The 17,654-nt window shown below is 39.9% G+C and overlaps 1 protein-coding gene across 7 annotated transcripts in view; it reads left to right on the top strand.

The window, feature by feature from the left end:
• PDE1C (phosphodiesterase 1C) overlaps nucleotides 1–17,654 on the top strand; it is a 343,427-nt gene that overhangs the window by 106,477 nt on the left and 219,296 nt on the right. For all 7 annotated transcript variants that reach the window (XM_085226619.1, XM_085226620.1, XM_085226622.1 and 4 more), the window contains exon 3: nucleotides 1,704–1,875. In XM_085226619.1, the coding sequence (XP_085082745.1) occupies nucleotides 1,704–1,875 (172 nt within the window). The remainder of the gene's footprint in view (nucleotides 1–1,703; nucleotides 1,876–17,654) is intronic.

Raw genomic sequence — 17,654 nt, forward strand, 5'->3', positions numbered from 1 at the left:
TCTGTTCTGATTAGAAGAATTGCTCTTTTATGTACTTTATGTGTAGTATGCTTAGTTCATATATGTTAGATCCATTATTTGCTGCCTAACTATCTCTGCTGGACTGAGCTAAGTCTGAGTTCCAGATAGTATTGCCTTTACAGTCTTCTATTAAAAAAAATCAGCTGCTGACTTCAGAAATATCCCATTTGTTAGATTTTTTTTTTTATTTGTTTGTTTTGCACAGTAATAAAATGCCCATGCAGAATGACCAGCAGAAGAGGTGGTATGTCTTACTGCTGCCCTGGAATCCAGTAAGCTTAATGCTTGTGCAAAGTCTCTTAACTGAAATAGTTGGTATTTCAGCACTTAACTGCTCTTTTTGGAAACTGCTAGCCCATCTGAATGTATTCTGTAATGCTTTAAACTTAGAATATGTACAGGTGTTCAGTATGGCAGTATCAGTGGGGGTTTTTACAAGTGCCTAATTTATTCAGAAGCTATTTGGAAAACTTTGAAAATATGAAGCTTGCTTTCTTGAACTTCATGAAAGTCTCATATTCTCTTCTCCAAAGGCAGAGAAGAGAGGATAATAACTGTACTTTGTCAATGAAACTACAGCTACAGACAAGGGTGGGATCTGTGAGTGACAAGCACAAGGCACCCAAAGACACTTCTAAGTAAATGTAAAAAGTTTATCCACAGATCTATTTTGGCATTTGAATGTCTGTTGAAAAAAGCTGAACTTTCAATAGAAAGTAAATACCTTTTCTAATACTAGTCCTAATTATTAAACTTCATTACCTTGAGCCAGTGAAAGTTAACAGTTAATATTGTATTGATTGTTCAGTTTGGTTTTCTGTTAGTTCTTTCATTTAAGATACTGCCATGTCAATACGTGTAAAGTTATAGCTCAAGTAGAATGTGAAGAGGGAGCTTTTCATTGACACATGAAACTTGTTCTATCACCAAATCTTTCTTTGGGAGGCCATTGCGTTCTGACCCTGGCAGCAAATCCCTCTGTGGCACAGCTCACTCTCTGCCAGAGCTGGAGGGATAAAGGTGAGAATATCTGTGGCTTGAGCTAAAGAGTTGAACAGGTAAAGGAAAAGCTGCACACACAAGCAATGTAAAATGCAGAATTCACTTGCAGCTTCCTGTGACTAAGCAGGTGTTCTTCCATTTCCAAAAGAGCAGAGGAGAAGTGGTTACTGGAGAAGACACATACATTTGGTAACTCCAAATGTCCCCCTTTTCTCCTTTCTCCCCAGCTTTTATTGCTGAGCACAGTGTCATGCTGCATAGGATATCCTTTTGGTCAGCTTGGGTCAGATGTCCAGGCTGTGCTCTTTCTCAGCTCCTCAGCACTCTCTTGCTGGTGAGGCAGTGTGAGGAGCAGAGAAGACCTTGACACTGTGTAAGCACTGCTCAGCAAAAGCTAAAACTTGGTGTGGGATCAGCACTGTTTGGTCACGAATCCGAGGCCCGGTACCATATGGGCTGCTATGAAGAAAGCCAACTCTATCCTAGCCAAAATTGGTACAGAGTCATTACAGTTTTGGATTTTAAAGTGACGGGAATGTTGGAACATAATTCACCTTGAGCTTTATTTCAGGTTTTCAGGCCTAACAACAAAGGGTGATGATGCAAAAAACCTTCATTTTCTAGACTGCTGGGTTACCAGAGAACACGAGTTCATCTTCTCTTCCACTCTCTTTCTGCAGGGTCTAAATCACAGAACTGCTTGTGGAACACCATTATCGGTGGGCTGACTGGCAACCTCAAGGAAAGACCAAAGCCCACCATCATCAGTGACCCCAGACCTCCTGAAGAGATCCTTGCAGATGAGCTGCCACCTGTGGACAGTCCCGAGGCATTGGTGAAAGCATCTTTCAGGTCTGAAGGATATGATTTTACACTGTTTATGCTTGACAGGATGTTTTTAAGCTTGTTTGCAGTGTCTGCAGGAGAAATCAATTCTGGAAGATTCTGCAGCGCTGCATAGCTTTGTGTGAAACAGGAGAGGAAAAGAGAGGTCCATAAATAATACTGACTGGATGTGTCTTTTTACTCAGAGTTCATTAGCCTCCTTAAAAGTTTATGGACAAGACACATATAGGAGATGTCTTTTGAAGGTTGCTACTGTTTAATTTGAAAGTGTTTTAGTGATGAAAGCTTGCACTTCAGGTCAGATGGTGCTTTACTGATGCAAGGGAGCGCTACACCTTTCTCTTTGTTAATGTAATGTCTTGAGAACTGTCGAGCATTGATTTGTTTTGTCCAGGAGAAGGCTTCTGGCCAGGGACTTGTAAACGAGCAATTGCTGCTGTTGTAAAGTATGAGAGAGATCAATTTCTGGATTTTTCTCTCATTTAATCAAGTGGATGTAAAGTTGTCAATAAAGATGCTTATTGGCACGTTTTCTGAAAATAAGGTAAAATGGAGAAGCTGTGTGCTTGTAGTGGGTCTTTGACCAAAACGTGAGCAGTGGTGTGCCCAGAAATAAAGTGTGGCAAAACAGATCTTTTCCAAGTGCTTTTTAGCAACTTTTTCTGAAAACTATGTTCGAGTTTTCTTTTATAACCAACACACGTGTGCGCAAGCATGAAGTGATTTTTTTTGTTTTGTTTTGGATAAATTTCTGTTAAAGTGATTTTTTTTTTATTTGTTTTGTAACTCAGTCTCTCAAACTTATTTCTCTTTGTATAACCATGATTTTGAAGATTCTTATTAAAGTCATTATATGAGGCAGTAATTTCAGTTATCTTGTTTATACTGTTTGATGTTGAAAAAAAAAATAAATTAACAGCAAGTCAATTTATGTCAGCCTATAAAAATAAATCCCATAATCTTAAATCATGTTACGGTTCTTCAATATTTCTGTTGAAATGATTCAGGACAAGAGTTCCAGAACCCTGATTCCCCCTTTTATTATGACCTGTGACATTTAATGGCTTTTAAACACTCTGTGCTTTTGAGATTTCGAATCTGTTTCAAGAGCTCTTTTTAGCTTTCTCTTCTCGCAACAAATTCTGTGTAGCAGCAATCCTTACTTTGCCATCATAAAGATAATTTCAACCATTTTGCGTGACAAAATAATGTCATGGCATTTCAAATGGCGTGATCTGATTCTGTGAGTAGGGTTGACTCTTAGAAGTGAGGTTGTAAGTAGTATAATAAGTACTGATGAATTGGAAAATTTAATTTAGCAAGGTAGTTTTGCTAATGTGATGTAAATAACTTCATAATCATTACAAACCTTTATATTTCATCAGTATAGAAGTTACTATACAATGTGGCATTGTTTGGACTTTTATAAAGGGAAATCATAACTGTCTAATTTTATAAAGAGTAGAAGCATTGTGTGTGTTTGAGCCATAGACAGGAGTTGAAGGCAAAAGCACCTTGCAATTATTGTCTGAAAGACACACAAAAAAATAATAACACAATTATGTTTTCATTCAGCTTAGAATCTTGTTGATACTGTAATGTGAATTGGAACTTAGGAAGCAGTCCCATTTTTTTTTTTTTCCATGTTTGATTCATTGGGGTCTTCTGTGTGTATTGATCTTCAAGTGCAGCCTTGACACAGTGTGACTGGCACGTCTGGGTGCCAGTCGTTACCTGCCAGTTACAGACTTCCCTTATTTCTTGTTTACTAGATGCTGGTGGAAGATCTAGCTATTTCATTGCATTTGGGATTTGCATGTAATAATTACAACCCTGGTGGCTGAACTTCAGGATCTGTGGCGGGCAATATTGGGTTTATAAGAACTGATTTCATGGTGAGAAGGACCAGATGAGTTTTTCTAACGTGACTGCTACAAACCATAAAATGCAGCAGTTCCCTTACTGCTTTTGACTCACTGCTGTTCGAGCAGTATATGGCAATACTATCCCTTTCATGCATTGTTAAAAACAAAATGTCTCTCTGGTGTCAAATGAGTCACGCTTCCTTGTGATTGCATCTCTTTTTATGTGAATACATATAAGCAGCATGAAATCCCAGTTAGCACCTTTGGTATTAGATCTTGTATTCTACTGTGTAGTACTTATTGTTCTGTAGCTTGGACAATTAGGAGGAGAGCTATATTTGATTTTGTGCCACATCAAGATATGAGACTGAAATGGATATAAACATAAAAGGAAGAATGTGATTGTTTTGATTGTTTCAGTCTTTTCAGTCTTACTTTTCGTGCAATAGTAAACCATCTTTATGATGTAAAGCAAAAAGAAATTAAACAGCCCCCTCTCTGCACACCAAATCAGTATAGTGGATGTTCTCTGCTTAGTTAAAAAGTATTCTAATTGTCTTCTACAATTTTTATTCACTATCTCAAAGACAGTAACAAACTTACAATTGGTGTTAACAAGGTCAAATACCTTCCTGAAAAGCAAATTGCAGGAATTTGCAGGACTTTGTTGTTTTCAGTATTGTATTGAGCAAATAATCAAAGTAATTCTGTATCTTGACAAATTATATTGCTGCAGTACTTACTGATTTTGAAATCCATTCTCACTGACATTTACTCTTTTTGTTTAGTAAAGGCAGAGGAGATGCTGACTGGAATTTTACATGGAAAATGTGGTGGAAACGTTGAGAATGAAGGATTATCCCCTTTTGACAATGAAAAAATTATATTTACACATAGAAGTTATTAGCTTGGCTTGCACTTCATGTGACAGATTTGGTACATCCACTGTCTTTCTTCGCACTAATATATAATACACAATTACAAGAGCCATGATCTTATTTTTAAAGGCTCCAAGTTGTCATGATTTTTTCCTAGACTCATTTGGTTTTGACGTACAGGAGAGAACACCATTTTGAGTCCAGCACCTGGGCTGGTGACTGTTGGTGGTGCCTATGAGTGGTGAGTGATGCAGCAGCTATGCTGGATCTGGTGGCAGAAGAAATGCTGTGGTAGAAGGTTACTGGAATGTTCTTGGAAGGACCTGAAGATGCTCTTCAGAGCCAAAACATTCAGTCAGCCTCCCATCCTGGTTCCAGGTCTCTGTGACAGCTGAAGCTGGTCTGCAATTGCAGGCTGGTCCAGCTGGCTCTATCTAACAGGAGGAACTTGGGGTGGCTTGAGCTAGCATCAGTGAGAACAGGGACAGGGATCTTCCTTCCTGCCACCTTGCTGGAGTCTTAGTGAGAGTTTAGTCTCCAGTTATGTGGTGGAGAGGGACCTGGTCACTTTTTGATACTGGGAGGCACCAAAGCTTGCCTACAACTACCTAAGCTGGTATCTGGGGGGTCTGAAAGTCAAGAGAGCCATAACTATATATGTGCATATATGTGCATATAAGTGCATATATGTGATAGACTAAAGCTCTTCCTTCCTTCTTCTGCCCAATAAATCTGTGTCTAGGATTCATTTCTTTATTGCCTGCATTTTTAATTAGATTTTGTTCTTAAAAAAAAAATAATAATATATATATATAATAAATTATATTTTAAACACAAAAATGAGAGAGAAGTCTTATTTGTCTTAACTTGATAAAAGCCAACAAGACCTACTGTGCAAGGCTGGAAACATGAATTATGCTTTCTCGTTGGTTTTTATACCCATCTACAGCAGATCCAGGGCATGCTAAACATTAAAATGTAAGCTATATCTCTGAAAACCATCTTTCTCAACATCTTTTTCAATTCAGACTTATTATAATGCTCTTTACGTGCATTAAACTTAAATCAATCTGTGTTCTATTCAAACCTGTTGCTTATTCTTGTTACTTATTGATACTCATTAGGATGAATGGGAAGTGAAAATTGTTCTGTTCATTAAGGAAATGGCTCCACATCATTAATCTCTCTTCTCTCTTTTAAGTGTGCCTCTTTTCTAGGTGCGTGTTATACTTTGTGAGAGCTATGCACTCATTTCTTGGTAGATAGAGATTTATGTGTCAGACAGGGGATGATCAGAAAAGAAAGATTTATACCAGTTACTGTTCAAAGGTTTCATCATCTATCATCACACATATCCACATGGATTTGGAAGGAAGGCGGTGTTTTTTTTTTTTCTCTAAGGCAGTTGAAATAGAAATGAACCTCTCTTTTATGTATTATTTTTTTTAATTTTTTTTTTTTTAATATATCACAGTCTTCTTGTTCTTCATAGGATAGATGTATTATTGATGACAAGCAAAGCCCGGCAATTCTGTTCCTGTAAATATCAGGAACATCAAATGACCCAAGCTGAGAAATTCAGATGTGCTGTGGGCGTCCAAGCACAGCTGTACATCCTAAAGGTAGGGCACAAACCCACTTCCAAAGTAGGAACAAGACTTTGAGCTGATATTCCTTGGATGAGCGCCGTCCTGGTGGTAAAGAAGTCCTGCTTAGACGACTGGACAGAGTATCTCCTTGACCATACATGTCTGCCTGATGTATATCACCTGAATCTTGACCTTTAATAAACTGAGCATTTGCCTAGCAGCTGCATGAGGCTTCCAGTTCTGGCTCTGTAAGCTTAAAAATCATCCCTAGTCCTTGGCAGTAATGATGCTAGCCACCACTATGCACACAGGGCAGGCATTTTTAAATCAAAGCTGTACAACCCGAGTCTCAAATGTCTGTGTGACACAAGGCTGTTCCAGGGTGTGTGTGCACAAATAAGATTAATTGGTCAGCTTTCTGTGCTTGCTGGCCCTGCATTCCTTGCAGGTTTAGAGAATAAATTGAGTGTGCAGTTGTGTATAGGAAAATGCATGAAGTTAAGGATTGTCTTTATCCTGCTAAGGAAGTACTTAATGCACTATTTAATCACTTACAGTAGAGATAACTAATAGTCTTTACATACTAATATCAGTCTGGAAGGCCTTGCAATTCCTATTATCTTTAGCCAGCTTCCTGACAGAAAACTGGCTGTCCTTTTTCTAAGGAAAATACTGTATGATTCTCAGCCTTCCCATTAACAACAATTTAATCTACTGATCAAGTTAAGCTGTATGTAACAGAACAGTAGACATCTCACAGGTACTTTAGATCTCCCTGGTAGACTGCAGTCACTCCAGTATCTGTACGTCATTGCCTCTTACACTGGGGTTACACCCAGCATGATCTTCCTGTGCGTGTTCAGGGATCTGGGCTTTCTGATGCAAACTGAACCTGATGCACCCTCACCTAATGGGGATGGAGAGCTCGGCTTCCAGGAAAAGTAGCCATGGAAAGGAGCTGTGGGCCACTTGGCCAGTTCCTCCAGACTGTGAGCTGTACTTGAACAGTGCTTGGGAGGAGGGAATGTAGGCTCTGGAACAGACTTATTGCTCTGGCAGCCTGTATGTGTCCTGAAGGCCATAAGTTGTTCATTCTGTTATTAAATTAAGATTTTCACAGTCTTTTATTCCCAGTGAGAAAACAGGATAGTGGCTTTCTTAATCTTGGCTGTGTAAGAGTGCGATGAGCAGAGATGGAAGTCTTTCACTAATCAGGTGCTGAAACTTTAAAAATTTGTGTAAACAAAAACATTAAAAGGCACTCAAAAGAAATTCCGAAGCAATTTCCCCAGCTTTTAAACGCCTGGCTGACAGCAATGAAGTTGATTGGTATGTTATAATGCGGTGTTTTCCCAAAGGATGTGGTGAATTCAAATTCAATCCAGTAAGGGACAGATTTTGTTTTGTTTTGAGAGTAGGAAACCTGTAAGTAAAAAAACTCAGGAATATTTTGAAGTGAATAGCAACAACAGGATTACAAAATTACTCAGGATAATCTTGAGGCTGTTGGATAAGACCTTAATCTCCATTAATGTCCCACACTTCTTCTGAAAGTGAAGAGCTTCGAAGGGAAGGAGAAAAAAGTGATTCTTAGCTCCAGCTACTGGAGTATGACAATCAAATCTGAAGATGGAACTACATTCTGTATAAGAAAAAGGTATTTTAGAAGTGATTTTTGTATTTAAATACAAGCTTCAGACTTCAATGAAACTCAACAGAGAATCTATTCTAAGTATTTATCTTGGACACACTGGAAATCACTGTACCTATTGCAGGTGTCACCTATCCAATAGGTCGAGCTGTTGATTCCCAGAGTAATGCAATTGATGCCAGGCTATGGCTTGCTCTTGGCTTTTCGGAGTTTTCTGTTTGCACTTTTTGACTCACTGATTTCCGGTGAAAGTTTTGTCTGTTTTCTTATTGCCCTATGCAAAATGATTTTTGGTAACCACCATATTTTGCCCCAAATGCTGTTGCCATGGATTTGCAGTCCAGCTGGCCAGTGATTTTGCAGACCTTAGTAACATCTAGGTAAGAGAAGCTGCTGTGAACTGGCAGCACCCCTTTCCCACATAACTTTCTAATGGCTGTTCTTTATCTGGTATTTGCAAGTTGAGCTGCCTGCTGGCAATTTCTAGAAACTATTTTATGTAATAGAAAGGTCTCATTTGGAAATTATCACACTATCCATCTGAGTGCTCAGCACTCGCTGATGTCAGAGCCATCAGAGTGTCTGTAGTTTGCAGACTGGGACATTTATTTTTAGTTCCAATAATGTTTGGCTCCGAAGCTACTGAAGTATTCACAGCAAGACTGCTAAAACTATCATGTGTTCCTTGGTTTTCATCTGAACTTTATAAATTGATCTAAACTTTACGAATTGATTTAAGTTGTCTTGAAACCAGGCCTGTATTCTAAATTTGCTGTCAGTACTGATCTTGCTATGGCAAAAAAACAACAACAACAACAACAACAACAAAAACTTCTATCTTCTTTTGGTTGAAAGGCCATTGTTTGAGAGCGGAAATTGACCTGAGGCTGCTGCCCAGAAATTCCTTCTCTTGTAAATTTGTCATTTTTTATGTGAGCACTTAGTTTAATACGGCTCCTTGTCAGAGCAAATTTTCTCTCAGCTCAGCTGAGAAGGGACCAAACTACGAAGATGTGTTTCTTTTAAGTAACAGCTACTGAAGAGCATTTATTGGAAAAAGGAAAACCCTCAAAAGTTCTTTTCCTTTTAAACGATGCATGCAAGCATCATTTAGATCACTTAGAGTGTCTGCAGTTGCAGCATCTATGATTAAGAATGTATTTCTGTTCCCACTACTCTGCACATCAGGATTGATTTTTTTTTTTTTTTTTTTTTTTTTTTTTTTTTTTTTATCATAGACTTGTCACCAATAGTATTTGCTCCTGAATCGAGATGGTTTGTTATCCTGCTAGGTTCCAGTAGCACTTATAATTAAGTCTGCCCTAATTCTGAACAGTGCTATTCGTAATAAAGTAATACTCATTCTGAAGATGTGATGTTGAGAAAATTGGATTCTTCTGGCACTCTACTTCCTTTGGAGGGCTTATTAACTTTCTGAATTGTTTTAAAGTTGCGCATAATGTAATTACTGCTATATCAGCAGTACTTGAGTAAAAGAATTAATGTCAAGTGTAGATACAGTGAGCCAAGTTTGGGGTAAACTGGCATAAAACTCAATTGACTTCAGTGGAGTTTTCCTGACTTGCTGCAGTTGAGTATGTGGTTTGATATTTCGAAACTGTGCTCATAAACTAAAATTTGCATGTTTTTGATTAATGTTATAAATATAATAAACTTGGCAGAGTTGGTCTTTATTTATTTTTCTGAATCATTAGCAATGCTGTTAAATAGTGTTAATCAAAGCAACCTGGGCTAGATGCAGCAAATTCCCTCTCTAATGATGTACATTGGCTTTCACAAAAACTCCATGAAGCTTACAGACCTTGAATTACTACAGCCTTAAACTATTTGCTTGTTTACCCTGCTGCTATAATGTTGACTTCTGTACTGGCAAGGCATTTTGTGAGCAGGATGGTTCTGGCAAGCCATGACCTGAAACACACGGGGGTTTTTTGTGTTGCTCTAGATTCACGTATTTGCGTATTTCATCAGTTCTCAGAAATAAATTGCACTTTTTCTTATTTTCTCCTTGAAATTCATTGTGTAGTCTAAATAATTTTGCTATCCTGATATATCAGCTCTTATGCTAGCAAAGCTACACTCATTTCTTACAGAAATTACTCACTGGTGTCAACAGAATACAGGCTGCTTACTTTTGTACTGCAGCAGAATGTCAACCATGTTGGTCTTCTTTAAACTCATTTCAATTTTTTTCTGACTTCAAGTGAGGTTAACCTCAGATTTCCCATTACATGTTTCATTCTTTTTAAAACAGTTCAAAAATAACTCATGAGAAGTTTATAATAGCGCAAATTGATTCATTATGTTTCGCGAAGATCGCCTGGAATGGCCGTGTTACAGCTCAGGCAACTTTGATTTACTCTGTTTATCTTCTGTGACCCGAATGATGGAGCATGCTCTGCTCTCAGCAAATTCTCAGATTGAAGGAACAGTAGAGTAGTGGGTGTGCTGCAATTCAAAGGGATGGAACCTCATGCAGTCCATGAAGGAAGGGCAAAGTCCTTCACCCAGTGAGGAACAACCCATGCACTAGTACATGCTGGGAGCTACCTGGCTGAGAAGAAGCTGGTGGTCCTCTTTAGACCACAAACCAGCAATGTATCATTGCAGTGAAGAAGACCAACAGTCTCCTGGCTTGAAGGAGAAAGAGAATGACCAGCTGGTCAGATAGTCCCTCTTCTCAGCATTAGTGTGACAGATCCCAGCTACAAGGGAGACATGGGCATGTGTGCAGTGAGTCCAGTTAAGGGCCATGAAGAGGATTAAATGACTGGAGCAGCTGACAAACAAAGGGAGGCTAGAAGAGCTTCAGCGTTCATCCTGAAGGAAAGAAAGCTTGGGGGAAACTTACAGATATAAATTCCTGATACGAGGGAATGCACGAGAGGGAGTCATCCTCTACTCAGTAGTGGACGGTGACAGGACAAGAGGCAGAGGGCAAAAAATGAAATACAAGACAACATAAATAAACAGCTTTTCTTTATTTCTGTGAGGATGACCAAACATTGATGCAGGTTGTCCAGAGAAGTTGTGGAGACTTCATCATTGGAGGTATTCAAAATACAGCTGGAGGCAATATTGGGCACCTTGCTGTAGTCGACCCTGCTTTGAGTGAGGGTGGTTGGAGTGGTGTTCTCCAGAGGTCCCTTCAGCTTCAGGTTTCTTGTGATTCTGTACTGGGGAGGGTGAAGGTAAATTATCACTCTGTGAGTAAAATCCTCGTGTCTGATCTGCATTGCGGATCTGTTATCTGCATTGCAGATTTTTGTTGCACAGTCTGCAAACATCTGCTGCATGGAACTCCCTCTGACGTCAGTATGTAGTAGAGGTCTGCAGTGCAGATTCACAACTGGGATTTTTCTCTGGAGAATTTCTCCATCTGTGTTTGAGATGAATTAGAATAATGTCTTAACTTTTTTTTCTACGTAAACTCTGTATTTTTTAAATTTAATCTTCCATAGTGAAATTCATTAAAATGCAAGGTTTACCTCCCAGTCATCTAAATAAAGTGACACTGAGTTCACAGCTCATACAGATGAGAGAAAAAAAAATTCATCTAAATAAGATAAATAATATAGATTCTCTAATATAATTTACTTTTGTCAGAACTAATTTCCTCTACATAGGGAGGGGAAATGCATATGGCAGAGGCAACTTGCATGAAGAACTGCTGGAAACTTTCTCATCAGCTCATCATAAGTTGGATGCTGGTCTTAGAGAAATTACTTGTGGTGTTAGTAATCACTAGTTTCCTTCCAGCATCAGCTCAACACTTTTATCTGATTTGAGTCAAAACCTGGAACAGAGGTTACTGCTTGTTGCGTTTGCAGAGGTGCTTCTGGGGAATGAATGTCCTGAATTTTTTCTTGATCTTACAAATACTGGATAAATATTGATATTCACAGAGATGCTAGACTGGCATGATATCTGTTTTTAAGCAGTACTCTCTATTAATGTTGATTTCAGAACAGAGCTTGGCCTAAAATTTTCTAATATATTTCCTTTGTCACTCAGATCAGATGAAGTGATAGAAAAGCAAATAAATGCATTATTTTGTTAACCTTTCAGTTGCTGAATTTGTCTATTGGATGTCCAAAATGTGATTATACTTTTCAGTCTTGTCAAAGGTAAAGTCATCTCAATTCTGCTACTTACCTTTTCCCAGACAATGTTGAACTCTCATTATCTGGCTTCTAAAATTCTTGCTTTTTTGTCTTTTTTGTGGGCAAAAAAATAACCAAAATACCAACGGATACGAGGCCAGATTCTCTGCCAGCTTTAGCTGTGCACTTTCAGTGTCTATGACTTCAGTAGAGCTGCATCTCAGGCAGCTAAGATGTCACAAGCTGAACAGCATTAACTAATAGAATGTGATTTGGATGGAGACAAAAGCCTCTGTTAGTGTTCTGTGTGTCTTCATACTTGGGTGGTTTTCAGGGAAGTAACTTGGTGTTAGAATCAAAGGACCAAAAGTTAAACTGACTCAAAATTTCCAACGCATAACACGAACAGCCACCTCAGCCTTATTTTTATTTATTTATTTATTTTTAGTTATATTGTCTGTGGTTCTATTGAACTGTGAAATAAAATGCTGCCCTTTAAGGGCAGTTTTCAGGCTGTGCACTCGTGGCTGAAGCACTGGCTGGACCCAAGCATTCAACTTCACATGGTTGATAGCTGCAGCAATACTTGCTTGCAGTCTCCCAGGCCTCTGACAGTGTTTGTGCCATGCCTGGCATCTCTGAACCACGCAGACTCAAGGGCCACCTCACCACTACCCTTTATAAGCATCTCTAATTATATCCTAATGGCAAATGACAGATGTATTTTCCTGTGAAGTTACTGGCAAGACAGGAAAGGCAGCAGAGGTTCAGTTATTTTGCAGGGGACTTGGGGAAGTCAGAACTGCAGGTAGGAGAGCTGACGTGACCTCATGGTGGTGAGGAGCCATCTGGTTCACATGCCAGTAGCAGCTCCTGTGCCAGTTACATGTCTGTATTTATGCCATTCCTACTGAACCGAGGTCTGTCACCTCATGTTGTTTCTGGCTGAGTGACACCAGCAGCCCCTGGTAGGATTTGCTTGCAGGGCTGGGCTGTGGGCTAAATGAGCTGGCAGAAAGTCTGGAACAGCATCAGGTCCAAGACTCCTCAGTCCAGCAGGAGAGGGTGGTCATCGTCCTCTGTCTATGCCAAATTCATATTACCCCACTGCCTTCCTAGCTTGGCACCAGTCTGTTCCTGCAGCTACCATCAGTTGGAGCATGAAGGTGTGTGAACCTGCAGCCGTCTGCCTTGTCCTCAGCCTAGAATGAAGCAGTTGCTTTCTGACAAAGCCATGCTCAGCTGGGCTGGGGATATCCATGAGCTCCTCAGTGTGCGGAGCGACGTGGAGGATGGTGTCAGCTTGTGCAATCCTTGATCAGTTTTTTGGGATGTCTGCTATGAGCATTTTGTTCATGCTAGTGTTACTGACCAAGTCTGTGATTTCTGTGTGATTTAGGGCTGTTATCTGACCCCAAATGGCTCATACTTGTGAGCACTCTCACCTTGGGTGTTACTGTAGTCTTGTCAAGCCCAGCAGCTGTTACCTGACCATGGCTGTTTAGTGTCCACATTGCAATGCCATCATGGCTCTTTACTCTGTGGCCCTGTTGCATCTAGTTTTCAGGGTCCTGCTGGTTCCAGCATCACACCGGCCATGAGCTGTAAGCACAGTGTTTGGGGCTGTGCCACTTCTCCAGCTATACACTGACTAGCGATTCTTTAGGTGTCTTGAATTCAGAAGATGCATCCGAACTACACGATTACAACCCAGAGAGTGCTTCAAAAGCCTAATGTTTTTGAATTTATATGCCTTCTTGAACACAGGTGCCTTGCTGCAGCATAGGCAGTGCAGACATACAGCCAGCTTACCCTGCAAAGTGCCTTTGGCAATAATATTTAGTCAATGTAACTAATGGGAAGGTTAGAGAGAATTGCTGAGTTCATTTTATATGCACTTACTGGAAGTTATTCTTTTCAACTTTAATCATCTTGGCCATATCTTACTAAAATAAAGCTTTTTCTTTAAAAAAAAAAAAAAGAAAAAGTCTTGTTCTGTGATCATCAGACAGCATGAACTATAAATTAAATAACCCAACTGTATATTTAGAAGCATGCAAAAATCTCATAGCTAAACTTAACACAGAAGTGCAGCTAATTAAAAGTAGCTTGTGCACACTGAGAATAATGCTATACTTGCTCCTGGTTTTACAGGGTAAAAAATAGACTTCAGTTAAATGAAATTACAAAGAAAATCTTCATTATTTTGCTCTATTTTGAAGGAAAAAGTAAATATTGGAAATTTCATAGATGGTTTTAACTTTTTTCAATAGCCGGTGTTTTTCAACTTCAAACATTTTCATCTACAGTTTTGATACCTCTAAAATATATGTTAATAGTTTGAGATCTAGCAAACAACAACCGCTGATCAAATCACTCACACTATTAAAACAACAACATGAGAATCCACACTAGGAAGCAGCCCGATGGGAAAACACATAGAAAAAATGGTAACGCATCATTTTCAAGATAATTTATTTTGTGTTTCCTCCCCCCCCCCCCATGGTTTGTTTGTAAAGGTTTGTCACAATCCTTAGTGAGCACTAATGCAAGGAACTGGCTTTGCAAAGGACCTTCTCCTCCCTGCTCCTCAGGATACCTGATGTGTAACTGCACAAATGGGAATGCAGTGAAAGGGGAAGACGAGGCATGAAAGTAGATGGATGATGCCTTGTGTGTGTGTGTGCCTGTTGTAAGCAATGAGAGGAGAAGGCAATTTTATAGACCAGGATTCTGCTCAGAGATGCTGGTGGTCCCTTAGGATAACTCACCCCCTGTATTGTCTTCTATATTCATGTGCTTTCTGTGTGAGAATCCTGAGAAAGGCAGCATGTCTCTGAAAAATGTGGTGTGTGGTGCTCGGTGCCTCTTCTTTTAGGGGCACAAGTCCTCTTTCCTCTCAAGTATCAGCAATTTGAAATCTTTCTCCTTTCAGGGAAGTCTCATAGGCTGACACCTGTGAGAGCACTGCAGCAGCTCAGCCAGGTGGGAAGCCTGAACACATACTGAGTGACAAAACTTGGCTGCTAGAAGCAGCATTAAATATCAGCAGTGAAATTTGTCATAAACGGGTCCGGTGAGGAACCAGATATGTTGTGCTCAATCCTGAAGATATGCAAAAAAGCCCCAGCTTGATTATTAAGATAAAAGGAAAAAAATCCCACAACAGCCATAGTCTGGAGGAAAATACTTATTTTTCATTCTAATGTAGAAAGCAGGACCTTGGTTTCAAAGATCTTGCTGTCATTTCCCTTTTGATATGAGTCACCTGGTGCTGCTACAGGCGAACGTCTGCCAGAAGTGCTGAGGTGTCGGGGCAGCACCGTGCTAAGAGGCTGCCTGTTCCCAGCTCTCTGCTCGTTGCAGGATGTGAGCTGCCCTGTCCAGGCAGGTGGTTTTGCCTCTGAAGGTTGTACCCAGCTTCTCTTTCATGTGCCACATGGCCGTGACTAGCTGCTGAGTGTGGCTGCACATTGTACATGTGCAGCTGGATGTATGCGTGGGCTCTTCTGGTCCGGCTCTAGGAAGACTGTGGACAAGAGGACACAGTGACAGAGGAGTGATAAGTTTGGTAAGCCAGACCTCTGCACGGCATCTAATTTTAGTGTTTATCTGAGCAGTGGGTAAGTGGAAGTGTTGTCAAGTGACAGATAAAGCCCTAAAAACACGCACTGTGACCATCCTATTTAGGTGGGAGTAACCATGGGCACGGGGATCTAAGGGAGCTGCTTATGCTTTTGTTGTGCAGCCCAGAGTGAAATCAGGAATAACTCCAAGTGAGAGTCAAATAGACTCCAAGCCTGTAGATGAAAACAGATGAAGGGACAGAGTCTCTGACCTTGTCTAGCCATAAAAATAGCAGTGGTTTAAAAATCAGTTTTATTAACGTGGAGCTTGTGCCTGTTTCATTGGATTTGGTACCTGATGTGTGCAGCTTCTTTCCAGCACACCTTGGAAGGGAACTGAGCCAGGTCAGGCACTGATGCAGGAAATCAGAAACACTCTATTTGTTGTTTTCTCCCTTTGCTTCCATCTGAAATGAGATAGAGGGGCACCTTTCCATGCTGTTATTCTATTTCCCTTTCCTCACCCGGTTTCCATTGCACTTCAAATTTGGGCCTTCAAACTTGCCCCTGACAACAGACTGATGGTTTTCTCTTTCATTTGCCCCCTGTCATGGCATGAGCACTTTTACTCTGGGTGATTTACTGTCCAGGCTGTCAAACAGCATTTATTGACCATTTCTGTGATTGCAAATTTGCAGTTGTCATTCATTCCATTTGCTCCATTTCTTTTTATTTAGGCTTCTGGCGTAGGACACAGTCCTCACTGTACTATCAGTAATCTCCTCTGAACCCTTCCCAAAATTCATCGTGCTTATTATTCAGAAAAGCAAAGAAAGGGTCAATGAAGAACACAGAGACAGAAAGAATTCACTCCTGTCAGTTTATATTTAACAGATGGCATTTTTATTTTATTTTTTTTTTTAATTCAGAATTAAATTGCCAACCCTTTTCTCATTTGAATTCTTGGAAGTAGTTTTGCTGCAGCACAGTAGCCCAAACAATCTGAATCTGTTCGTAGGCAAGAGAAGAGCCCTGCTGGTGGGGATGGTGTGGGTGGTGTAATGCATCCAACCTCCAGCTCACCTCCCTGATATTCAGATGTCAGGATTCTCTGATCATTCGTGAAACACAAATGCAGGCAACTTGCTCTATGTATTTTGATGGCATTTGCAAGACACATTCTTCTGTGTTTTACTCTATTGTATTTTGCTGCTGACGTGACATTGCTGCTGAGCTGATTCATCCTTGTGGAAGGCGAAGTTAGATATGTAAAAATTCAGTTATTTAGCATGTGCTTGATTTGTTACACTGACTTGGTGTGATACTGTGAGTCAAAATCAGTGCATTTGTTTCAGCTTCAGTGATCTGGACTTGGAGGTAGTTCAAGTTAGGAGTGGAGGCTGTTGTCAGTAGTCTTCTGGAGGGGGGACATTTTTTCCACAATTGTAAAGGTCTGTTTGGAAAATGGAAATGATTTTGGCTTTCGAGATTCTTCTGCATTTGAATGAAAGTTTATAACTCACAACAAAAATCTGTGCGCAGATGTAACTCAGTTGAAACATGAGTGTCTCCTAAGCAAACAAGGCAAAGAGAAGTTGGATAGAATCTAGTCCAAATTCACTCAAGCACCGGGACCAGTGAGCACAATTAAAAAAAAAAATAAATTGCAGACCTCAGGAGATATTTTTGTCAATTCTGCAGTAAATTTTGGCCTTTTTAAGGTATCTTTTGAGGTTTTCAGTTCCTCCAACGGAAAGCTTCCATACTCATCCTGAGTACAAGCATGGGATGCTCTACTGAGCAATATTAATTGGCATGTGAGGAATTTTAAGTCTGCTATTAACAAAAGTGTACTAACAACCTGATCCAGCAAAATTCAGTATTACGTGAAGTCTGGAAACAAATCTTGAAGTATGATAGGGAAAAACATTCCTAAGAGGAATCATTCTGATTTTGATGAATTGGTCTAGTTCTATCCATCAGAAAGCAAAGTATGTGGATTAAAGGAACGAGTAAGTCTAGAAGTAATGAAGAAAAACTCCCGTCCGCTTGCTGTGTCATTTCTGCCTCCTAATGAACCGTAAATGATGCAGCTGCTTTGCTACATTGGGT

The sequence above is a fragment of the Meleagris gallopavo genome, chromosome 6, assembly GCF_905368555.1.
Source record: "Meleagris gallopavo chromosome 6, MGAL_WU_HG_1.1, whole genome shotgun sequence".
NCBI lineage: Eukaryota > Metazoa > Chordata > Aves > Galliformes > Phasianidae > Meleagris > Meleagris gallopavo.